At 39.4% G+C, this 23,321-nt stretch overlaps 1 protein-coding gene and 1 long non-coding RNA gene across 3 annotated transcripts; both read right to left on the bottom strand.

Moving 5' to 3' along the window:
- Positions 1-3,175: 3,175 nt before the first annotated feature.
- On the bottom strand, positions 3,176-21,289 carry LOC138127528 (enolase-phosphatase E1-like). 2 transcript variants are annotated; one of them, XM_069043563.1, is made up of 6 exons: positions 21,028-21,289; positions 8,861-8,947; positions 8,620-8,810; positions 8,310-8,565; positions 4,759-8,251; positions 3,176-4,700 (listed from the first exon to the last, which is right to left on the bottom strand). In XM_069043563.1, exons 2-6 carry the CDS (start codon positions 8,939-8,941, stop codon positions 3,883-3,885), a joined length of 4,839 nt encoding a protein of 1,612 aa, XP_068899664.1. In that variant the 5' UTR covers positions 8,942-8,947; positions 21,028-21,289; the 3' UTR covers positions 3,176-3,882. The 2 variants fall into 2 exon arrangements, with proteins under 2 accessions (XP_068899664.1, XP_068899665.1); XM_069043564.1 differs by lacking the exon at positions 21,028-21,289 and adding an exon at positions 20,634-20,964.
- Positions 21,290-22,132: 843 nt separating this feature from the next.
- Positions 22,133-23,017, bottom strand: LOC138127620 (uncharacterized). Its single transcript, XR_011158289.1, has 2 exons — positions 22,368-23,017; positions 22,133-22,311 (listed from the first exon to the last, which is right to left on the bottom strand). It is a non-coding gene; the product is annotated as an uncharacterized lncRNA (long non-coding RNA).
- Positions 23,018-23,321: the final 304 nt, after the last annotated feature.

Here is a 23,321-nt window from a genome sequence, read left to right on the forward strand (position 1 = left end):
AAAAAAAAACGTCCTTATGGGTGCTGACATGAAGAGAACTCTTATTAAATTATATGATAAACTGCATTTAAGTCAACCAATGTGGTCAGTCGAAAAAATTTGTGTTGAAATTTCAGAAATCTTTTCCGTAAGTTAAAAAAGGTGTTTTTCTATCATTCTAAAAAGCGTCAGCGTCTTCAGCTTAGAACGTATTTACATTTGCTAACAATGCTAAGATTTAGGTAGGTATAACATCAAAATTAAATCCCGCACTTTTTATCACACGCCACTTGGCACATGCGTCTTGAGGGGACACCTTAAATTATTGTTCTAAATTGGAATTAATTGTAACTTTGATTTTCATCTCTTCAGCTAAACTTTAAGTGCAGTTTTATTTGTTATTAATTATTATAACTCATTTAACTTTAACAGCAGAAAAGTGAGGTTACGTGTTAGTTTCGTCGATCCTCTGTGGTTTCAGTATAAGAAATATTCAATAAAAAAAGCATTTCAGCAAGTGTAGTTTATTAAAATACTTAATACATATAAGTACATTGAAATAAACCAAAATAATTATTTTTTAACTTAAACTATTCCCCAATTCATTCAATTATGAGTTCCTCAAACTCCTGATTTTTTAATCCTTACAATCTTATCCCACATTGCCTATATACCCCCATAATACCAATTTCTTTTTCCAGATAGGTATCTGATATTACTGTCTACAGAATTATCCAATCACACCTGAGAGGCGAAATCCTTCAAGATTCCAAAACTGGCGCCAATCCTTTGATTTTGTAATTTCCTTATTCATTGATTAAAATTCTTTGAGTTTCCCTTGGGTTTTACCTTCCACCTTCCAGCAGGAACACTAACCAGGACAGATAACCACGTTAAAAACCACTCACTCACATTTGTAGTGGTAGGACTCGCAGGCGTAAAATTTTTAGATTTCTATTGACATTTATATTAAATTATTAATTATTATATATATTAAGAATGCACGATGCGTCGACGAGATAAATAATTGCTAAATGTGTAGTTAGATCATTGATTTAACAATTTATCATACTTATTTTGACAGTGATTTGCTTTGACGTTTTAGGAACTAGAAAATGTCAAAATTTCAAATTTCTCACTAAAAGCCGTTTTACAACCAACCGAACCTGTTACACATTGCTAAATTTTAGGAAAAATCCAACAGGTGGTGTTTCAATAGAAATGGCAGAGCCTATAGTTGTAAAGTCCATTTTTTTTTAAATCAATTGTCAGTGTCAAAATTCCCTCAAAGAACAGGCTGTATCACCCTAAAACCTTTCATTTCGGAATACCTCTATCGTAAAATCTCCCTAGATCAGGTTTGAGGTTATGTCAGTAATTTTCAAATGTCAGAAAAGTTTCAGGTGTAACCAAATTTTATACCAAAAGACAAGAAATAAAGACCATAATGACACTGAAAAGTGCAACTGAACATATACAGGAAAATGGGAATTTATTTAATGGGTAATACGGTGTGATCAAGAATGACTGAATCTGTTGGTAACAATGAAATTTGCCAAATTTGAAATTTACCATGAAAGGTTCATTTTTGTAATAGCATAAACATAACTGACATAACCAAAAATGTTTTTAATGTCGTCGCGAGTTATTATTGAAAGAATGTGCTCAATCGGTGGATTTTCCATCAATTATTTCCAGTCCTCTCTAATTAGTTCCTCGCAGTGACGAACACCATTGACCCATATATTAAAATTATAGAAGAAAATACCTCGATTATGATTGTGTGCATATTTACTGCAATTTAGCATGGTCGGTTTTTCTCTCTGCATTTCTTCACGGAATCTAATCATAGCCAATTTTTCTCGTTATGTTAGATCCTTGCTTTCGGAAACTCGTTTAACTTCTTTTTAATTTTATTTAAATGTAATTGCGGCTTCACTAGCGCAAGCGCCTTCACAATTCACATCAATGACTGACATACAGTTGACATTTTACGTTGCCAACTTAATTACTATCAAATAACCAGTGGCTCATACCAACCTGACAACACTTTGACAATTGATTATAAAAAAAAAACAGACTTTACAAATAACTATACTTCATCTAAATGTAACCGTATAAAATACAGCGTGATCAACAATGACTGAGTCTGTTGGCAACGAAACAATTGAAAATTACTGGTGTTTTTTGTCTCGTAATTTTTCTCTCGGATTTTTTTCACTTGAGACCACATTAAAAACATTTTTGGTCATGCCGGTTACTACAAAAATGAACCTTTGATGGTAAATTTCAAATTTGCCAAATTTCATTGTTACCAATAGATTCAGTCATTCTTGATCACACCGTACACACATACCGGATGATTTTAAATGATTGTGACTTTTTTTCTTAAGTTGGGAACATTTTTCATAAATTATTTTGGCAAACTTGATACCTTAATCAACACATTGGCGTACGTACGTCATTTTGACATTTTATGTATTAATAAATTGTGTCAAATAGGCGAGGACGCCTATGTTTATGTCAACTATCACATTAAAAAGCAGAATAAGCAACAATAATATCACCAACCTATGAAAAAAAGTCACAATCATTTACAATCACCCGGTATAACTTACACGAAATGGCTGAACAAGAAGATATGAAACGTAAAAAAATACTGTTAACGGCTAGAGGGAAGCAGGGTATTGTTAATTATTGTTTGGAAAGAAGAGAATTAACTCCATTAACATAACCAAACTTTTCTTGTTGACGTTTTTATAACTAGATTTTGTGTAAGTACAGGCAACTGAAAAGGTATGTCACCATAGGTACACTCCAAAGAAAATTCAAACATTTGACACTGACAGTGCGGGAGTTTAATAAACGGATAGCGGATATTTGTCTATAACGGATAGTACCTATGTTAAACGTATAATCAACATGAGCAATTTTATTTTCCTTTTTAGTGAACCTCGGATATAGTGAACCAGTTTTTCAAGTTCACTATATCATCCAGACTCCACAGTATTTTAATGTGTTAAAAGTGTATCCACAACATCCACAACAACATGGCGACGACCTTGAGCCAAAATGGTGTAGGAGTAGGTACTCGGAGAGCTTCATCGACGCGTCTTCTTGCACTAACTGTGCCAAAAGGTGGGTAGAAGAGAAAATGAGATAGATTAGGGAAAAAGTTATAATAAAAAAATAGGCGTTTTTGTCAACTTTTTTAATAACACAAGTGCTGAAATATACAATACCACACTACACTCCGTCCCATCAAAACCCACATGGAGTGAAAGCGAGTGTGGTAGAAACTCAACAATCACTGTGCTAAGGCACTCTCACATAAAAAATTTATCTACATAGAAAAATTGACTTAGTGATAACATTTTTTTCTCCGCAAAAGAAAGATCAACTCGTAATCAGTGCAGAATTGGTAACTACAGATACATAAATACAACAATGTACAAACGAAAGATAAAACAAAAAGGAACACACAAACTGATCCTCGGTGGTTAATAATAATGCCCTCAAACAATTATTTACAGGAAACTAGGAAATAAATTATACGACTCGCGCTGACACGATGACGTCGGAAAATGGAATGCTCATAGAATTTCTCTTTTTAACAGCAACCCTCTAAAAATATATACATCTCTGTCAAAATTCAAAAGGCAACACGTTTTATAATACTGTGTATGAGCTGTAACATCAAGTGTGTCCGATAACATCCATTTAAACTTTATCAGCCGGTGCACCGTTGAACAACAGCTGCCTCCGTAAACATCTTTAAACTCCACAAACATAAACAATATTTCTTTTTGAATTGCACTCGTGATAAGCAACATATATCGACTCTTAATATCATAGGAACAATCGTCATAACCTCAAAACAACCAAACTTGGTCCCTGGTATCACTAGTAGAGTTTGCGCTTCTTGGCCAGCAGTTCCACCGCTTGCGACCTCTCCAGCTTGACGAACGGCTGCGGCAGACCCGACTTGCGCTTGAAGATGAGCTTGGGCACCCCCTGCGAGTCGCGCTGGTACACGGAGTAGTCCCCCACCCCCTTCTCGCTCCGACTGGAGTCGGACTCCTCCGAGCTGTCCTCGGTGTACAGGTTGCGGAACCGCTTCCGCTTTCGCTTCTCCGGCACCTTCCGGAAGTGCAGCTTCAGGTCCTTGTAGTCCCGCTCGCCGCGCACCTCGTACGTCAGCTGCTTCTCCTCGATCTTCCGCTTGAACTCGATGATCTTCTTCATCTTCTCCAGCTCGCTGCAGTTCAGCGTGCCCTTGTTCAGGAACCTGTCCAGCAGCACCGAGAACTTGTCGACCGGCTTGGGTTTGTTGCTCAGCTTGGGGATCTTGATGTTGAGGGAGTTCAGCTTGGAGTCGACCACGTCCTTGTACACCTGGAGGCTGTCGTCCTCCGAGTGGTAGGAGAACTGGGAGGAGGAGACCGGTGAGGGGGTGGACACGCTCTCGATCGGCTTGATGTTGAACTCGTTCACGTCGATGACGCATTTGCGCCCGGAGACGGGGTCAGACTTGGAGGGAGACCGGGGGGAAGGGGTGTCGTCCTCCCAGTTGCTGGGGGTCATCCTCGGGGGGGATTTCTTCAAGCTTGAACCCTGGAGGATCGCGTTCTCTATCGACTGGGCCACCTGCTCGACGACTTCGTCGTTGATGTCGTCCGATGACGTCACCGTGTCCTCCATTATCTTGTTCTTGCCTTCATCTGTCAAAAAAACAAATCACTCCAAAAAAAAACGATACACACCAACACCAAAACTTACCGCTGTCGCCGTATTGGGGCGACTTCCGTTTCCTGCTGTTGTACTCCTCCCAGCTCAACTTCCTCCTGTCGACTTCCTCCTTGCTGATCTCCCTCACTTCGGTCTCCAAATTGAAGGTCACTTTCTTCACGACCTTGGAGCTCCTCTTGTCTGCTTCCTTCACCAACCCTTTCTTCGTTTTCGCCTCCTCCTTGATCGACTTCTCTTTGAGCGACTTGATTTTATTGACGGTTTCTTCCAATTTCGACATGCTTCTCTTCACGTCTACTTTCTTCATTTTTTCCTCACTCTTGGTTTTCGCTTCTTTGGCGGTCTTCTTTGGTGGAGTCGATTCGTTCGTGTAGAGCTTCTTGGCAGCTTTGGTGGTCGGTTTCTCCATTTCTTTACTTTCATCAGTTTTCTTCAATTTTGTACTTTCTTCGCTCTCCTTCACCGGATCCATTCGATCTGTGCTAGTTTGCGGTTTTTCACTCTTATCAGATTTCTTCGATTTCGCATTCTCTTCCGGCATTTCTTCACCACTTTTGCCGTCGCTCTCCTTCTTAACGGACTCTTCACTCAACTCCTTCGTCTTCAATTGATCAACTTTCTTCTTTGGTTTAATCACTTCCTTATCCTCATTTACGCTCACCTGACACGTTGATTTCTTATCATTTTTCTTTGTTTTCACGCTCTCTTCTTGACTTGCCTTCGTCTTCGCATCTTCATCATCCAAACTTAATTGCGATGTCGCTTTTTTCTCGTGTTTCTTCGATTTAATATTATCTTCAATCACTTCTTTCTTCTTTAATTCTTCATCATCCAAAGTTAATTGTGATGTCACTTTCTTCTCGTGTTTCTTCGATTTGACATTCTCTTCAATCACTTCTTTCTTCTTTAATTCTTCATCATCCAAAGTTAATTGTGATGTCACTTTCTTCTCGTGTTTCTTCGATTTAACACTCTCTTCAATCACTTCTTTCTTCTTTAACTCTCCATCATCCCTACTAACTTGCGATGTCACTTTCTTCTCTTCTCTATTCACTTGGACCTCTTCTTCCTTTTGCATTTCCTTCTTCTTCAAATTTTCTTCTTCCAAATCTTTCTTATCTGGTTTCTTACATTCTGACACTTCCTCCTGCTGTATATCTTCCCCCACATCCATCTGAACACTTTCCTTTTTATCTTCATTCACTTTCTGAACTTCACTCTTATTCTTCTTTCCAACTTTTGAGTCACTCACATCGACCCTCTGCATTTTCTTCGATTTTGACCGTTCTTCACTCTCCTTCGACTTCCTACTCGAGGACGACTTCCTCCTCTCATCATTTTCCTTAGACTTTCTCCTTTCGTTCTTCTCGTCTCGTCTTTTATTCGTCTCTTCTGTTTTACTTTTCTTCACTTCTACCGCCTTCTCTTCCGCAACTGTTTCGACGCTCAAATCGAAAACCACCTCGTCCTTACTCTTCTCATCTCGTTTCTTATTCGTTGCTTCCGTTTTACTTTTCTTCACTTCTACCGGACTTTCTTCGCCGTCCAAATCGAAAAGAACCTCCTCCTTGCTCTTCTCCTCTCGTTTTGTACTCGTTTCTTTTGTCTCCACTTCCTCTGGGCTTTCTTCTTCTTCGACGACAGCTGGTTCGACGTTCAAATCGAAAAACACCTCGTCCTCCACGTTTTCTTCACCAATCACCACCTCACTCTGACAGACGCTCGTGCTTATGTCATCTTCGATTTGCTCGTGGGGGTTTTCTTCAACAGACTGGTCTTCTTCAACCAACCGTTCTTCCTCCGGTGCTGTCACGCCGCTTTCTTCGCAATCTTGATAATTTCCGTTAACATCAATCACCAGTGAATCAGTCAGCGGTAAGACGCTCAAGATTTTGGTCCCGTTTAGATGATTGATGTTAAGTTGTACTAGAGCGCCACCTATTTCCAAAATCACGCTGTCGTCGTCTACCGAGATGGCGCTTCTGTATTCCATTTCTTCTTCCGCTTCTTCGGACAACTTTTCGTCGTCAACAGGCGAATCTTCACATTTCTCTTCATCTCCTTTGGGCGCAAACTGCAAACTGCTTCTCCTAGATTGATTGGGAGAATTCCCTATATTATTGATAATGTCGTCAACAGAAAATATTCGTTGAGTTCTTTTGGTAGTCGTTGTCACGTGGTTCTCTTCGAGAACATTCGTCTCTTCACTCTCGTCTTGAGCGACCTCCTTTTCTTCACTGTTCTCTTCTACTGTCGTTTCCGACGACTCTTCTGCTTTTTCTTCTGTCGCTTCATCATCTTTCTTGTCCTGATCATTTTTCTTCGCGTTATTTTCGTTCTTCGCATGATCTTCCTCAATTATCGGCATGTCTTTGATCACCGACACCTCATTGGACACAATGACGCTCATCTCTGAACTACTATTCTCGTCTGTCTCTCTGTGTGTATTTTCTGCCTGTTGGATCGGCTCTTCCGAAGATTTCTTCTGTTCTTCACTGGATTGGCTAGTTTTGGTTTCTTCATCACAGTCTTTTGCAGTTTGATTTTCTTGATAAGGCACAGTTGGAGGAGTTTCTTCAGTAGAAGTTTTATTAGATTCTTCGGCTAGCATGCAATCAGGTTTAGGTGTTGCTTCAACTATTTGAAGATTAACTGTTCTCTCGCCATTGTTTTCGGTTGTTGTTTCTTTGATCCTAACTACAGAACTGTCACTTTTGATAATGTACTGTCCATTCTCCGTAGGCACTAACGCTACATTCTCCAAAGGAATATCGGAAGAATTGATAACAAACACTTGTTCATTGGTCGAATCGTTGTGTATTCTTATATTCTCCTTGAAAATGGGCGTGATATCGGCAGGCCCCTCCTCTTCCGCCCAGTTCTCGATGAAATGCCTCAACCCCCCACTCGCCCCCCTGTTGTCGTTCGATTCCGGGGAAATCTGGTGGCCGCCCATGTACGGATTGGCCCTGCACGCCTGTTGGTAGTACTCCTGGGGTATCGACGCCCTCCTGTGCTGGTAGTGCTGGGCGTACTCCGGCGCGTTGTACTGGGAGTAACCGGGAGAAATCTTCTGCGGGGAAGTGCCGTAATTCATCATGTGGATGTTCCTCGGCGACATGCTCCTCTCGGCGTGGGGGTTGAGATTGGGGTACTGGGCCCCTCCCACCCCCATCTGGTTGGACCTGGCGTACTCCGGATGCTTGTAGTTGCAAGAGGAGGGGTAGTTGTACGGCTGGTAGTTGTACGAGAGGTTGTTTTGGATGTGAGTGGGAGGGTAGTACCGCTGGTTCTGGGGGTACATCCGGTTCTGGTCCATGGAGGGGTACGCCGCCGGAGACTCGCGCATGTGGTGGTCGCTCATTATCGACCGGGCCATGGAGGGGTTGATGCGTTGCAGCTTCGCCAAGAAGTCGTTCTCGGGGGGAGGAGGAGGGTACTTGCGGCACTGCGACGGCATGTTGTACTTGGCCAGTTGCGGGTACTGCTGGTACTGAGATTCGGGTTTGTAGCTAGGGTGGACCTGCACAGAGTGTTCGATGAGAAAGTCGAAGGAGTGGGGGGGAAGGTTGTGGACTCACTTGGGGTTCCTTGTGGAGGTACTGGTGGTGCACGGACGCGCCATCTGGAGGATAACTCTGCTGCCTGGTCAGATTGTCCGGATAGTTCTGCTTCATGTGCGTCTGGCTTATATTGCACATATCCATAAAATCCTTATGGACCTCTTTGTGTTTCTGGAGGGCCGCCGGGAGGTGGTCTACATGCTGGATGGGCTGAGGCGGAGTTTCGGCTATCTCTGAATACTTCACTTGAGCTGGGGTTTCTTTGTACGGCGAGCTGCAACAATCTCCCGTTTGAAAAAAAAGCGGCCGCGGCCGGATTCGAACTCACTTGTAATCGGGATACTGGTGCTGGTACCTATAATAGTCATTTGGCCTGGCTGGGTAGTGGCTGTGCGGGGCCACCCTCGCGATGTGGCTGTTCTCGATGGAAGTGTTCAAGTCCGTAGTGGAACTTTTCTCGGGGCCGTCTTTCTTGCGGAACTGGCGCAGCGAGCTCGTCGTGTTCCCACCGTTGGTTTGCTGTCGACAAATGCCGTCAGAGGGCCAGCTAAGGGGGTTCACACACTCACCGATATGTCAGCGTGAGCGAATGGCGGCGATTGGTGGGAGGTGGCAGCGCCTTGGCCATACTGAAGTCCGGCATGCTGCATCAGGCACTGGAATTCCCAACAAGTGTTAAACGGAAGAGTGAACGACCACTTGTGTCAACAAATGTTGCCAACCTAGGCAAATATTTGTCGGCGATTTCTTTGCACTTGTAATTATGCACTGCCGTCACCGGAGGCGGCCACTTCTTCCAATCGAGAAATGGACGTGGCTCGCCTTGTTGCCCAATACTATTTAATTGTCAAAGTACTATCGATTGTTGTTAATAATTTACATTTTATTTGTCTATTAGTGTCAATAATACAAGTACGTTGTTGGTATACGAAATTAATGGGAAGCATTAACGGAAATTAATCGAGCCCCGCTTTTCCGACGATCGAATGGGCTGAAACCCGGTCACGTGACACTCACGTCACTCTATTTATTTTGATTTCCATGGTAAATACACTTTTAGTTTTTCCACAGTTAAACGACTGTAATTTCAGATAATAACCGAATGGTTTTTTCTTGTAATAATTTTATTGTACTGACCCCATTCATAACAGTTCGAAAATGTACACAAATATATCCTAATTAATAATAAACGCATTCGAACATTATTTTATGCAAACGACACGACCAGTTTTAATTAAAAACCACAACGACGTTTACCGATTTGGAACTGTTACAAAAAAACACTTTTACAAAATTTATCAGTTATGTCCTTTTGTTTTGAAATTCAAATTTCATGTTTTATTAATGTTTATTCCAACAAATGACGTCAAATGTTTGCTTTTATCGCTCGTAATAACAGAATGAAAAGTAATTTGGGGAAATGTGTCAATGCTAATCTTATTGTTAGTTACATGTCAAAAATGGGGTACGTTCGATATTATTGGAAACAGGTTAACTAAAGCGCCATCTACATATATCGGGTGAGTGACGAAAAAACTTGTATTTTGCTTATTTTTTATCCGGTTTTAATAAATGACACATCAAATGAAATAGTCAATGCAAAAAATGTATTTCAAAAAGCTATTGTAATTACATATGTAATATCTAGTCATTGCGTACCCCGTCGGTTAAAACGTTCATTAGCGTTTTTTATTCAACACAAAACACTTTTTACTGAAAATAAATAAACACCTACTTGTCAAGTTACACTTGAAGTTAACGCAGGAGTTGACATAATGACGCAGCGCAGGAATACAAGCCACATTTTGCAATAATGTATTCTTGTTTCAAATGGAATTTATTAGTTGTAGTATTTTTTGTTACATAATTTAATTTAAAAAAAAAAACAATTCTATCGGTGGACACAACATATAAAACTGATGTATTAATTGGTTTATAATTTGACAAGCCTAGTTCACCGTTTGACCGCTAGAGCTGTCAGCTGTCAGTCAAAAGAAAAGTATAAGAGAAAATTCAGACTCAATTGAAATGATGTTAGGTTAGTTCACCACTTGGGTGTTGGCGCTGCTCGTAATCCACACTGTAACATTGAGACAATATATTTGGAGGTTAAAAAAATAAGTATCACATTAGATCTAGATAGTAACAAAAAAATGTGATAGGATTATTAACGTTTGACGTTAGTGCAAAATTTGACTAGTTGAACATTTTGTCGTTGGCGCTGTTTGTAATCCGTACTGTCAAATAATACAGAACTCGTCGAAATAGGTTAGAATCTTCCGTAGCTCTTGAAAATGTTTTCTGAAAAATAAAGACGGATTTTGAAAGTTCTGTCATCTGCATTTTGTCATTTCTTAACGAAGAACGGATTTTGACAAGATCAAACTTTGACAAGTCAAGTCCTACCTACTGTCGCGAGCAATAAATTTTGGTCGTCAATGTCATTTCCAAATTTGGTTAGATTGTCACAAATTTTAAAAATTTCCCTGTCTGATTACGCCCACGTCAACAAAGTGTCAAAAAATTGAGAAAAAAATGACAATTAATGTCATACAACATGATGATAGGTTATGATATTTACGACTGTTTTACAATGGAGCATTTTCGATTGCGTCAAAGAATGACCTTGACGATCAAAATTTATTGCTCGCGACTGTACTTGAGGCGACATCGGTAAGAAAACAATAATTTAATGGAAGTTTTTAGCTCTTCCGCTCTTCGCCATTGTTTAGGATATTAAGGATAAATTGACCCAGGCGCCATCTACAAGATCAACACTTTAACAAGTGTTTACCTTATGCTTATCTGACACATTACAGACAAGAGTTTAAAAGTTTACGAACTCTTTACCAATGAAATACCGACGTGAGATGTGACAATTCTACTGGTTCATCTTCTGCCCGTTGGCGCCACTTGTTTACTGACAGTTCATCCATTTCATCATTTTAAACCACAACTGTCAATTCACAGGAGACAAAACAGTGATCTAGTAAAATATGTAACGTTGACACAGGCACAGGCGCCATCTACGATAAAAATGAAACTCACTTCTCCGAAACAAAAGAAAATCGGAATCTATAGAATTATAAAATGAGATAGGTACTGGTGTCAAATCTGACAACTAGACTAGTTCGCTTTGTAGCTGTTGGCGCTGCTGTAGCTGCACTGTCATTTTAACACAACTTATCAAAGATATAATTACAACACATCACTGACATTTGAAGATGTATTCGGTGCAGAAACAGATTATCTCTGGTCTTGTAGAAAATGTGTTACTTAATAGAATCTTTTTATTTGTCAAAAAAACTGATTACAACTTGACAGTTCGACTAATTTGTCGTATCGCCGGAGCGCTGCTTGTGCATAAGATCTCTTGGCCCCAATCTCTTTTTGACAAACCGCATCTGTCATCTTGCCAACCACTCACCACTTCCTGTCAATTTATCGACAGTTCTTGCCAACTTTGAGCAATCACCATGACCTCACAGACAAAACTCAACACCCAAACTTGACAGTTGCGACTGTGACAAACTGTCATTCGTGCCAACCCACGAGAAAATGGCCACAACATGTCGCCGTTTCTATTTTCGCACAAAAATGCAGCTCCACGTGTCAGCCGTCATTGAACCGCAGCGTTTACGATCAATTAAACGAATCGATAAGTTATTTGCACCGCAGTTTACATCATTTGAAAAAATCCAACTAATTGGTGTTTATTGTGGGTCGGCGTAAACGACAACGTCGCCGATTTAATCGGGCCCAAATCGGGTGAGTTTCGGGCCGGGAGAAATCGTTTCCTGTTTTTACACTCTCTGACATCCGGACTGTCATTATAAATGGATTATGACGGCATTACGAGCTGGACGAATTCGACGTTTTGTATTTGTAGCACTTGTGTATTTTTTGCGTTGGTAATAATTATTTGTCCAGTGGCCTTCGCTGGTCGCGATAAAAATACTTATTTGTGTTTTCGTGGCGTTTATGAATATTTTCCGACCAGATATGGAATTATACGGCTCGAGGAAATCGCTCGTTTGCCCCAAAGATAACCAAAATTTCGACGTTTTCCAGAACCAACGAATTATTCTGTTGCGGTGCATTTGGTTTTCTTTCCGAAGCCATAACACGTCGATAAGGAGCTCCACGATAATCCCGCACTGATGTGCATGTTTAGCACTGGAAGATAACCGCTCGTTAAATTGACCGTACACTATTGTGCAAGCTGCTATTAGCCGCACGATCATGCGACCATCGCCATTTTCCAAAATGGACGATTTTTGATTGCGGAAACTGAATGGAAGTAACTGTGACGATTTAGATCTTGAGGAATGGACGCCATTTTGGAAAATGGACGCTCCCTGTATGCTTTTCTTTTGTTTTCCATACCGAAAAGGAACTACAAGGAGGAGGCTGAGACTCAAAGAACTTTTGAAATGAAATGTTACAGTAACAGTAACAGTAACGGTAATGATTAATAAGTTGGGAGACGACGACAGGCGGCCATCTTAGAAAATGGACGTCCTCTACATGCTTTCCTTAGTTTCCCATTTTGGAAATAAACGACAAGGAGGCGGCCGCAACTAAAAGAGGTTTTAAAATATGGCAATAATAATAATGGTCACAGTGTGGAGCTGACGGCGGACAGCCATTTTGGAAAATGGAAGTTCTGTACTTGTATGGTTTTTTAGTTTCTGATAGCGGATAGCAACAATGTCGAGAAGGCGGTGACTTATTATGCAAAACATTCTTTAAGTTGGTAATAGTGGTAGTAATAATGGTGACAGTGATAAAAATTTATAATTGGAGGTATTGTACCTACACAGAACTCAACGCAAAAGTCATAAATATAAAAGGTGACAGGCTTAGATACGCTTTGTTTCTTTATTTAAGTTATGAATTTTAGGTATCTATAGTCTCTTCAAAATCCTAAGAAATCTTGATTAGAGACATACGCAATAAGAGACTACGTAAAAAACAGAAGAAACCAACTTATACCAATAAATAAGTAGAACAACTGTACACAGAACCCATAGAAGACGTCATAAATGAAGAGTTGAGTCGACATGTCAAAATAGTTGTCAAAAATGTTTGCATTTTCTTGTTAAAACCTCAACTAACGCTACCTACAGTCAATAATTGAAACCACTGGACCAAGGACTCGTAAAAACTATAAATTTGAATGGTAAAAGTTTAAGTGTGATTCTATTCGTGCGTTAATTGACAGGTTTATTGTTAACATTTCTCGGAAGATTAAAAACACGATGTACCTGAAAGAAAAGCAAAATAACTGAGGTAACACCAACGTTGGCGTTACAGATTGATTGTCTGTCAATTATCAACGGTCATTTCAGTTTAAAAAAATAATAATAACTGGTATAATAATGATAATAAAAAAATTGGAACGATTGGACATGCCAAATGAAGTCAAAGGTTAAGACATGATGCGTTTCCTGGTTCAGTTTAATATTTTGGACAGCAGTTGGAATATTAAAAAAGATATACCACGAAAATAAATATAAAATGGTGGTAGTTCAAATTATGAATGGTACACATAAACAGTTGTTTATTTACTATATAAAAATTGATTGGTAATAAAGATAATAATTATCGAGTGGAACAACTGTACACGGGAGCAAAAAGGCTTAGGCGTGCTTCGTTTATTTATTCAAATCATAATATCATTCAATTTCGAAGGTTGGAGAAAAAGTGTAGATAAAAGAAAGTAGGGATGATGATAATAAAGATAATTAAATCTATACATAATTGGTTAAAAACGGTTTGAATGAAAGATAATGATAGTAAAGATTAAAAATTAAAGAGTCATTCTATGTCCCTGAGAGATTATGTAGAACTAGAAGTTACACAAAACACTGAAATACGTTGTTGCTTTACATTTTGAGCTAGCTTTCTTACATTATTAAAAGTACTATATTTAGAACACTTCTTGTACAGTAAATTTAAAACTGTCTGTTCTGACTGTACTTGGTTGTAAAATTTTCTCCCTGGAGTATACATATGTCAAACGCAGTAACCAAACAAATTTAGGTTATGTTCCGATTCTAAACACTTTCAAAGCAAAATGCATGGATTAAGAAACAGAGCTGCTTTAGTAAAAATTTGCAATTTCATCCGATTCTTGTCACTTTGTTTGTTGTTAATAAAAATCGACGAGGTTGCGTTTACGTTTACAACAGCTTGTGCCCATTTCCAGTTTCTGTTCCCACTCGCACAATCCCTTACGCTTACGTCTGAAGTTTTCCAAATCAGCCTTAACCTTTAACTCGTTGAAGTAAAACGAAACAATTTTCAACACCTTTGTATTTTCCAGTTTTTCTTGTTCAATAAAAAACGTCTCACTTAAAAAACTCTATCGCTGTTTTTAATCGGGCTTAAAGATACGTTAATGGAGCTTCTCGTTACGTCATTACGTACATGTTAACTGCAGTCTCTACGACGTAACATTTTGTAAATTAGCCTTTAGTTGCGACATATTCAAATTATTTGAAACATCTGTCCAATTCACATAAACGCAGCAATAAATGTACAAAAATACCGTAACATTGTTTTGTTAAAGGTCTGACATCATTTTCTTGTTTTTATGATAAGATGCAACTATGCAGAATATTTTATATAAATGGATAGTTGCCTTAGACAAACTTAAGGTCGCTTCACATAACACGTCTGTAGTGAACATTTTATTTGTTATCAGGGACTACTTAACACATTACCTAAAAATTTCAAGTGTAAATGTACCTTTCACAAAAATACAGGGTGTTATTGAAAGTTGTACAGATGTTTTAACCACGAGCTACTGGCTTCATGTAGAACTCGGAAAAAATATTTAAAAAATTCTGTCAAAAAATAAAAAAAAATTAATTGCTTTTAGTCTTCTATGTTGTCAAACAACCTCGTAGGTAAAATTTTGGCACATTTTAAAAATTCACCCTGTATATCATATTTTATAAAACGTACACCAATGCGGTTTCCTTGTTTTAAAGCATATTCTCTTCTTTCCAGTCTTTTTTATCCTCGCTTTGTGACCCTGTCTAATTACATTTAAAGCTCCATTCACACCGCTACAACCGCTCCTTCCAACGTTTCGACACACCAACTGCACCAACATCACCCCAATCGCGCCTCTTCTGTTCCTTGCACGCACACCTCGCAACTACGCCTACCTAATGTGTGCCAAACCGGACCTTATTCTAATTTATCTAATTCACTTGTTACGTGCGTGTACTCGGAATCATGGAGATAAAGACAAAAGTAAAAATTGTTGCAACGTTGTAAATTTACCAATCATCATGTCTAACAAGCTCAAGTGCGTTTACGTTAAGTATCTTGTTTGAAAAAAACGAACATGACTCGTAGATTGACTCGCACAGGCGTCATTCACTTTTTACCAACACCACCAACTACCTGTCCTCTTATTGACACAGCTAAAACCGTCCGAACTAATCTACGCGTCCTATTCAGTTCTCCCAATTTAAGTTATTTGGCACTTTTTTTGGCAGGTATATTAAGGCTCGTTTACATTATTCATATAAACGCAGCAATAAATGTAAAAAAATACCGTAACATTGTTTTTTTGAAGGTGCAACTATGCAGAATATTTTATATAAATTAATATGTAGTTGCTTTAGACAAACTTAAGGTCCCTTCACACGACACGTATGTAGTGCCTAACAGTACAATTTTACTGTTATGTTACGTTCCCTACGGCTACCTCTGAAACTTCTTAAACTGGACTTTAGCTTTAATTTAAGTTACTCGCTGCGCTTAAAGGGGCGTTTACATTGTTGCAATTACACCTTGCATGTCTGAGACAATTACGTTTTACGTTCCTGTCGAGTGCGTCGCTTACGACTACGTCTAATGTTTGTAAAGTGCACTTTAGGTTTAACTTGTTTTGCATTTGCAATTTATTTGATTGGCAATGTGATGGTTAAAATAAGTAGGGAGTTAAGTGGAGTTTCGCTTGGAGAGTGCGGCCGTTTTTTGAGTTTGGCGGAGGTGCAGAGGGAAAGAGTTTTAAAGGAGGAAAAGGGTTGAAGCTCGAGCTTAAAGGGCAGAAAAATTGTGAGCGCGGTAGCAATCGGACTCGGTAATTAAGTGTAGAATTAATTAGTAAAGTGAAGAGGGCCTTGGTGAAAAGCACCGAAAAATTCCCCCTCAGGTCACGTGCGCTTTTTTCCGGTAAACAAAGGCGCACTTCAGTCGGAGGGCGTGTCGCCGCCCCAACCCCCGACCACCCTCTTTACACAATCAATTACCGCTAAAAATACGATCGGCCCCAAAACACATAAACAATAACAAGACGGAGTGGTGAAAAGAAAAACCGGCCGAATTACAACAATTGACCAAACAGTGGGCGGGGGTGGGGGCGGCGTCGATCGATAAATATAATAATACGTTTTAAAATGCACGTTACGTCCGTGAAACTGTCGGCAAAGTCGAGGGAAAAAGCCAGAAAAATGGAAAAAGGGGCGACACCTGCCGGATTATATCGATTCCGTCTGGGCCGCCGCGTTTAATTATTATCCGAAGGGCGGTTGATGAACGAGGGGGAGGGCGCCATCATTTATTCAGGAACATCACAAATTCCCTTAACTCGTTGAAGATGAACCGAAGAAGTCGGTGCATCTACAGCGTGGCCCCGAATGCAGCAGCGGCACGCCGCGACCTTGGCGGCATGCCGCGTTTTTCATATCGACCCCGGCGCACCGTTAATAATAAATAAAACAATAAAAAAAATATTACAACTAAAGCCATTAACGAGGCACGCTCGATAACGACCAAATTGGACTGGAATTGTTGTTATTTGCCAAGACGATTCGCCTGAATTATTTACGAGATGGCGAAACCTCACTCCATCGACTTACGAAGATTAACGCACTTACAATAGCCGGCCTTGCCAGTGTTTGCCCCTCATCCTTATCTTATCGCCGATTAAGAGATTACACCGCCATATTTCATGCACTCGAAACCCGGCTCCGGCTGGCGCCTAAAGCCCACTTTACAACCTCTCACAAACACTACTCTCGACGACGGACGCAACGCAACGCATCTGTCAGTGGGACACGCAACACTTGGTGCTCTGGCTGGCATCGTCATTTCGAATAATCTTGCGATTAAATTGTTTAGCGTGACAGTCAGCCAAAGAATTCCCACCGATTAATCTGCAACTGGCGTATCACGTATCATTTGTCGCGATTATTTTCAAAAATAAATTGTTTCCATTCGTCACAGCGTCAAGGCAAGCGTGAGCCCAACAAAAATCCGATTTGCTTTGTGTGTTGCAGTCCTCACTTATTTACATTTTTCTATTGTTTTTAATGTATGCAAGAGCATGCAAGGCTGCCATGAAGAATTAACAACTTTTAAGCTTGTTGTGACACTTCGAATTGAGATGAGTCGAGAGAAACGGAAGTGCACGCGTAGATTAGTTCGGACAGTTTTCAAGAGAAGACTAAGCTAATGCACAGCTAAAATTTCAATTACACCTGTGCGAGTCAAGCAACGAGTCGACAAAAAAGTACTTAACCTAAAAACACTTAAACTTGTTAAGGATAATGATTGATTATTAACGTGAAAAAGACTTGTCAATCTACAATGTTGCAACAATTTTTACTTTCATTTTTATCTTCAATTAAATTAAATGTGTGTAGTAAGATGTGTGTAATGTGAAAAACCTACGACGACCAGTTGCAGTTACGTGAACGAACCTTTACGCATAATTATATGTAATGACAGGTTCATAGAGCGAGTCGTGTTTTTGTGTCTTAAGTGATAAAGGTGCGTTTAAAAACTGAAAGATACGGTCTTTAAGTGGTCAAAACGTCTACGAGAATGGTGTGAACAAACCTTAGGCACATTGAAAGCAGCAATTTAAACATTACGTGTGGTTCCACAAGTCATAAAAATGAGAATAGGAAATAAAAAGATTTACAGCGATTCTTACGTTTATGGTTACGTTTATTACGGCAAGTAGATATACGTAGGAAGTAACTTAAACAAATTAAAGCTAAAGTCCAGTTTACAATAATTATAAGATGAACATAAGAACAAGAATGCATGAAATAATTGTAGCAATGTAAGTGGACCTTCAAATGCAATTAAAAATAATTATTATTACATGTACCGTGTGAACAACCCTTAAACCTGCTAAATAATAATAACGCACGTGGCAAGCAATTTAAATTAAACCTAAAATCCAATTTAGAAATTATTATTGTTTTACTACATTTTTTTGACAATTAATATGTGCCTACGTAAAGACGTAACGTATGTTTAATAATAATTCTCTGTTGATGGTCAATCCACCTTTTACAACTAGTAATCTACAACAGTAGACGCAGACATAGCAAGGAACGTAGGAAGTAACGTGAGAAAGAATTGTAGTGATGTAAACAAACCTTTATCCAGTTTAATAACAAAGTTATGCAGCGAAACGCAATTTTTGTAAAATAAGGAAAATCGGAAGGTCCATTTAGAGTTCCGTTCTTTAACGTAATGGTCTGTAGTAATTGTTGCGTTTACGTTAATTGGGCATGTTTCATAAATCACAGCTGAAGCCCAATTTATTGAATTTTAGAAGTAGTCTGCATTTAATATCTACTGTTATGACGTAACAAGAAATTAATGTAAACAAATATTTAACCTTAATTAAAAATAGCAACAAAGTTGTGCAATTATACGCTTTTTGTGGAACAAGAAAAACCGGAAAAATGTCTCGAGGTGACACTTGTAAGTACTTTTGTACTGCAAAATAATAATAAAATAAAATATTATAAACGTTGTAAACAACCCTTAAGCTGTTTACGTTGTTAGGTTAAGGCTAGTTTTGACTACTTGAGATGCAGTCGTAAGGGATGGAAATTGACATTTTAGAAAACGTAACACAAAAAAAAACAGGGAGTAAATTTGCAACAAGAAAAACGCTGTAAATGCGTAAAAAAGTGGTAAGTTTAATAAATTGTATGATGTACAAACGGCTCATTGCTGTTGGGACCATTCGTACATATCGCGTGAACCAACCTTAATCTTGTAAAAGTAACAATTAGATTAATTAAAACATTGCGTGTAGATCACTTTATCATAAAAAGCAGGAAATACATAAAAATTTTAATAAGATTAAAGCGTTACGTTTATAATGCCGAATGAACGTACGTCGTAAGTAATTTATACAAATTGAAGCTAAAGTCCGGTTTAGCATAGCGGAGACGCGGTCGTAATATGTGTAAAGACGTCACATTCCTAATTGCAAAGTAATGGTAAGTGACTTTACTACTAGAAGTAGTCGCAAGGAACGCAAAGACGTAACTCTCATACCTACCTTAGAAACAAAGACGTTTGGTGTAAACGAAGCTTAAGCTTAATAAAAATTGTAATTGAATTAGTTGAAAGATGTAAGCGGTTACATGTTTGCAAAATCCAGAAAAATGTAACACTTACGCACTTATTGCAGCTTTACGGCCTTACGACAACCGATTGTAAAAGTATAGACGGACCTTTACATAATTTAAAATGACGATGGTCGAGTCGAGAGTCGTGTCGCGTTTTTTTACCTAACAAAAACACCGGAGGATGTGTGACCAAATGAGTGATTTTGATTGGTTAAAGGTGCGTTTAGAGGTGGAACTTTAGGTAGGCGCACAATGCAAAATATTAGGAACGCCCCAAACCACGATAAGTCGGTTGTAATGGGAGCTTAAGCTTCTTAAACGTAATACGTCATTAATTTTTTGTGGCGTGGGGAATAATAAATGCTTTGATGAAAACTAGAGAAAAAGCAGTGAAAAAAATCTTGAGTTTGGAGGTTTTGCACGTGGGATTTGACAAGCAGGTCTAGAGGTGTGCGTAGGCGGAGACGTAAAGTAAGAAAGATACGAGGAGTGTAAAGGGAGCTTTAGTCGTAATTGAAATAATTGTGGTCGTGGACCGTGTCGCGTTTTTCTGCGCAACAAAAAAAGTATGAAAAACACGGTGAAAACGAGCGTGGCTTTAATTAATTAAAGGTGCGTTTAGAGGCGTAATTTTTACGTGAGCGCTAAAGTGGTCCCCGTCCACGCAAAATAATAAGTAAATTAGCGTCGCAGCAATAACGTAATGGACACGAGACGGGATTTGTCTGTTATCTAAAGAGCGCGCACCATTTTCTCAAGATAAAGCGTGTTTTCGTCGATAACAGTTAAATAAATAATCCCCAAGCGAAGGCTATTTGCAGTAGGCTTATAAACAATAAGCAAACAATTGATAATTCCCCAGGCAAACACGATAATCTCTAATAACCGAACGGTCACACTCTCAAGAACAGTTAACCCGGCACAGGAAAAAACTTACATATTATCATTATCTAGAGTGTTAAAACGTCACCACCACAGCCTTCTTTCTCCAAAAAATGTCTCGCACAAAATCAAGCAGGCGCCGCACACCAGGTAACTAGATTCTAATTGACCACGTTGTAAACAGAGCAACCGTCTCCGTCGTTAGCCAATGGGGTTGACGCGTGCGAAACAATCGACCGTCGGCCCGAATTTCGAGCGGGCGGCGGGAATTTTTCGAAAATCGATCGACCGAACACGTTGCCGATTTTTTTCGCCGTCACCAAGCGCCGCGATCGCGGGGGCGGCGGGGCCGCGGGCGCGTGTGGGTGCGTGCGTGGCGTCGCGGCGACCGCGGCCGCCCCCGGGGGGCCTTTTGCCGACGGCAGCCGGCCAAACGGGCGCAGACTTACCTAGAAATGTTTATCACTGATAACACGAACCGCCATTTTGAAGTTTGTGTTTACAACTAGACGACACAACGCGATCGCAGTGACATTAGACGACATGCGCGACCGTCAATTGTCGCTGCGAGACAAATGACAATGCATGGCGAACACGCGCTCGCGGAAGGACTCGCGCCTACTACTGCCGGGAGCGGGCCGCCGCCGGGGGGCGGTAGCGCTCCCCCCACTCGGGCTTGACACCGCTGACCCTTCGGCTATCGGCCGAATGTGAGAAAGCCGCCTGGTTAATATTTATGAAGAAGATAAAAAGCGACAGTCATGAATTCGAAATTCGGACCTGAAGAATAACAATCGAAAAATACATTTGACAAATGCACCCTGTCTTATAGGCAACCACCAATTCACCTCACATAAACTTTACGCAAAAGAAAACACAACAGAACTGTCATTTCTCAAATAAAACGTCTCAAATTTTCCTCCTCGTCCAAGTTTCTAACACTGTCTTCCACCTGATTGACTATTAAAGAAGAACCAAGGTTAAATATTGATGTGTTTAAATATATCACACATTTCGCACTTCCAACGAGTCAGAACTTCTGTGATTCTTTGTCGTCATTAAAAATTGGTCGCGGTGAAATGTTCAGAATCATTTTTGCTGTTTTATGACCAAATGAATATAAATTGAGGTTAGATTGGGTTAAATGTCACCATTTGACAGTTCATTGTCTGCGAGCAAAGTCACAAGTTGCCGTCGTTTCAACAGAAAATACAAATTTCAAGGCCAAAGTAGTAAAATAACGGGAATTAGCTTTTAATAAGTATTCGCGACGTTAACGTCCATTACAAAAGCAAATTCCTATTTACGTGAAAATCGCCTGTGACACAATGTTTGCTTTTTCTTTTAGCGTCGAGTTCACTCCACTAAAAAAGTGTAAGGTTGGCAGAGTTACTTTGTTGTACTTCCTGCTTTATAAGGTTGGTAGTTTTAATTCTTGTTCGCAGAAAAGTTCAAGCAATTGTCGTGTGTTTCAAGTTTGCTAGATCCCAATTGATGTTTGACACTTTAATGGACTTTCCCCCAAAACACAACTTACACCACACAATTTTGTAAAGTGTGCATTGACAATAATGACCCCAGACATACTATTGTTTCCTTTATCGTAGTTTTCTCTGTCAGGGGCGTCTATTTTTATCTGTTTATTGCTCAAAATAAATTAAAGATTTAAGATAAGCTAAGTTAATTGTCATCTTTTGACAGCTCCTTGTTGCCAGTCTATCCCCGTGGATTAACTACAAACTGACAACATTCATTTGGACCGAAAAATAAAATTGTCTGAGTTACCTACTTTCTGCTTTAAATGGTTGGCAGCTTTGAACTAAATTTGTAATTGTAACTAAATATTTCCGAATTCACATTTACACGCACACGACCTGATGTGGCGTTTTTGATATTGAATTTTGATATTTGATATTCCCGGAAACAACACATTTTTAGAAAATTTACTCTAGGAAATGGACTGATATATATATATATTCGTATGAAGAAAATTACAATTAAAATTCGAAATTCATAAAATAATTATGGTAAATTATATGTTTTTAATTTGTTGTAGCCAATTTAGGGCGTCTTCGGTAAGTAGATGTAGTTTGGAGAAACCTTGCTGGAATTTAGTAAGGGGACATTCTTCCACAATGTGTTGGATGGTTTCTTTTTCTGCACCGCATTCACAAGAAGGGTTTTCACGAATGTTCCAGTGAAACAACATATTATTGCATTTGCCATGGCCGGTTCTAAAACGATTTAATTTACACCAGATTTTCCTAGGTAGGTCAAATCCCGGAAGTTGTTTTGTAGGATCCTCAATTAGATTTTTATTGAAAATATCTACGTCTTGCCAGGCTGCTTTCCAATAGTCAGATTTGGAAAATGGTTCCATGAGAAATTCTTCTTTAGAAGAAAATACGTAACAAAACGAATTTGGGATAAATTTCAAAATTCACCGAACATGTACTCCGTAACACAAGACATGGCAAATGGACTGATACAATGACCCCACCAGATATAGATAAACAGTTGGTCTCCTATCGCAACCGTGCAAGAGATGGCGATCCCGTCGTCGTTTTCTCTACAGTTTTGTGACAAACCAAACTCCAGCACCAAGAAGTGGGTGTAAATTCTTCGTCAAACAAATTTAGATGGCGCTCGCATCTGTACAGTTCTGGTACAGTTCGGACATTCATTGGACATTGGATTAATTTTGACAGGAATCAACCAATGGAAATAGAAACAATTAGTTTCC

Source organism: Tenebrio molitor, chromosome 4 (assembly GCF_963966145.1).
Source record: "Tenebrio molitor chromosome 4, icTenMoli1.1, whole genome shotgun sequence".
Taxonomy (NCBI): Eukaryota; Metazoa; Arthropoda; class Insecta; order Coleoptera; family Tenebrionidae; genus Tenebrio; species Tenebrio molitor.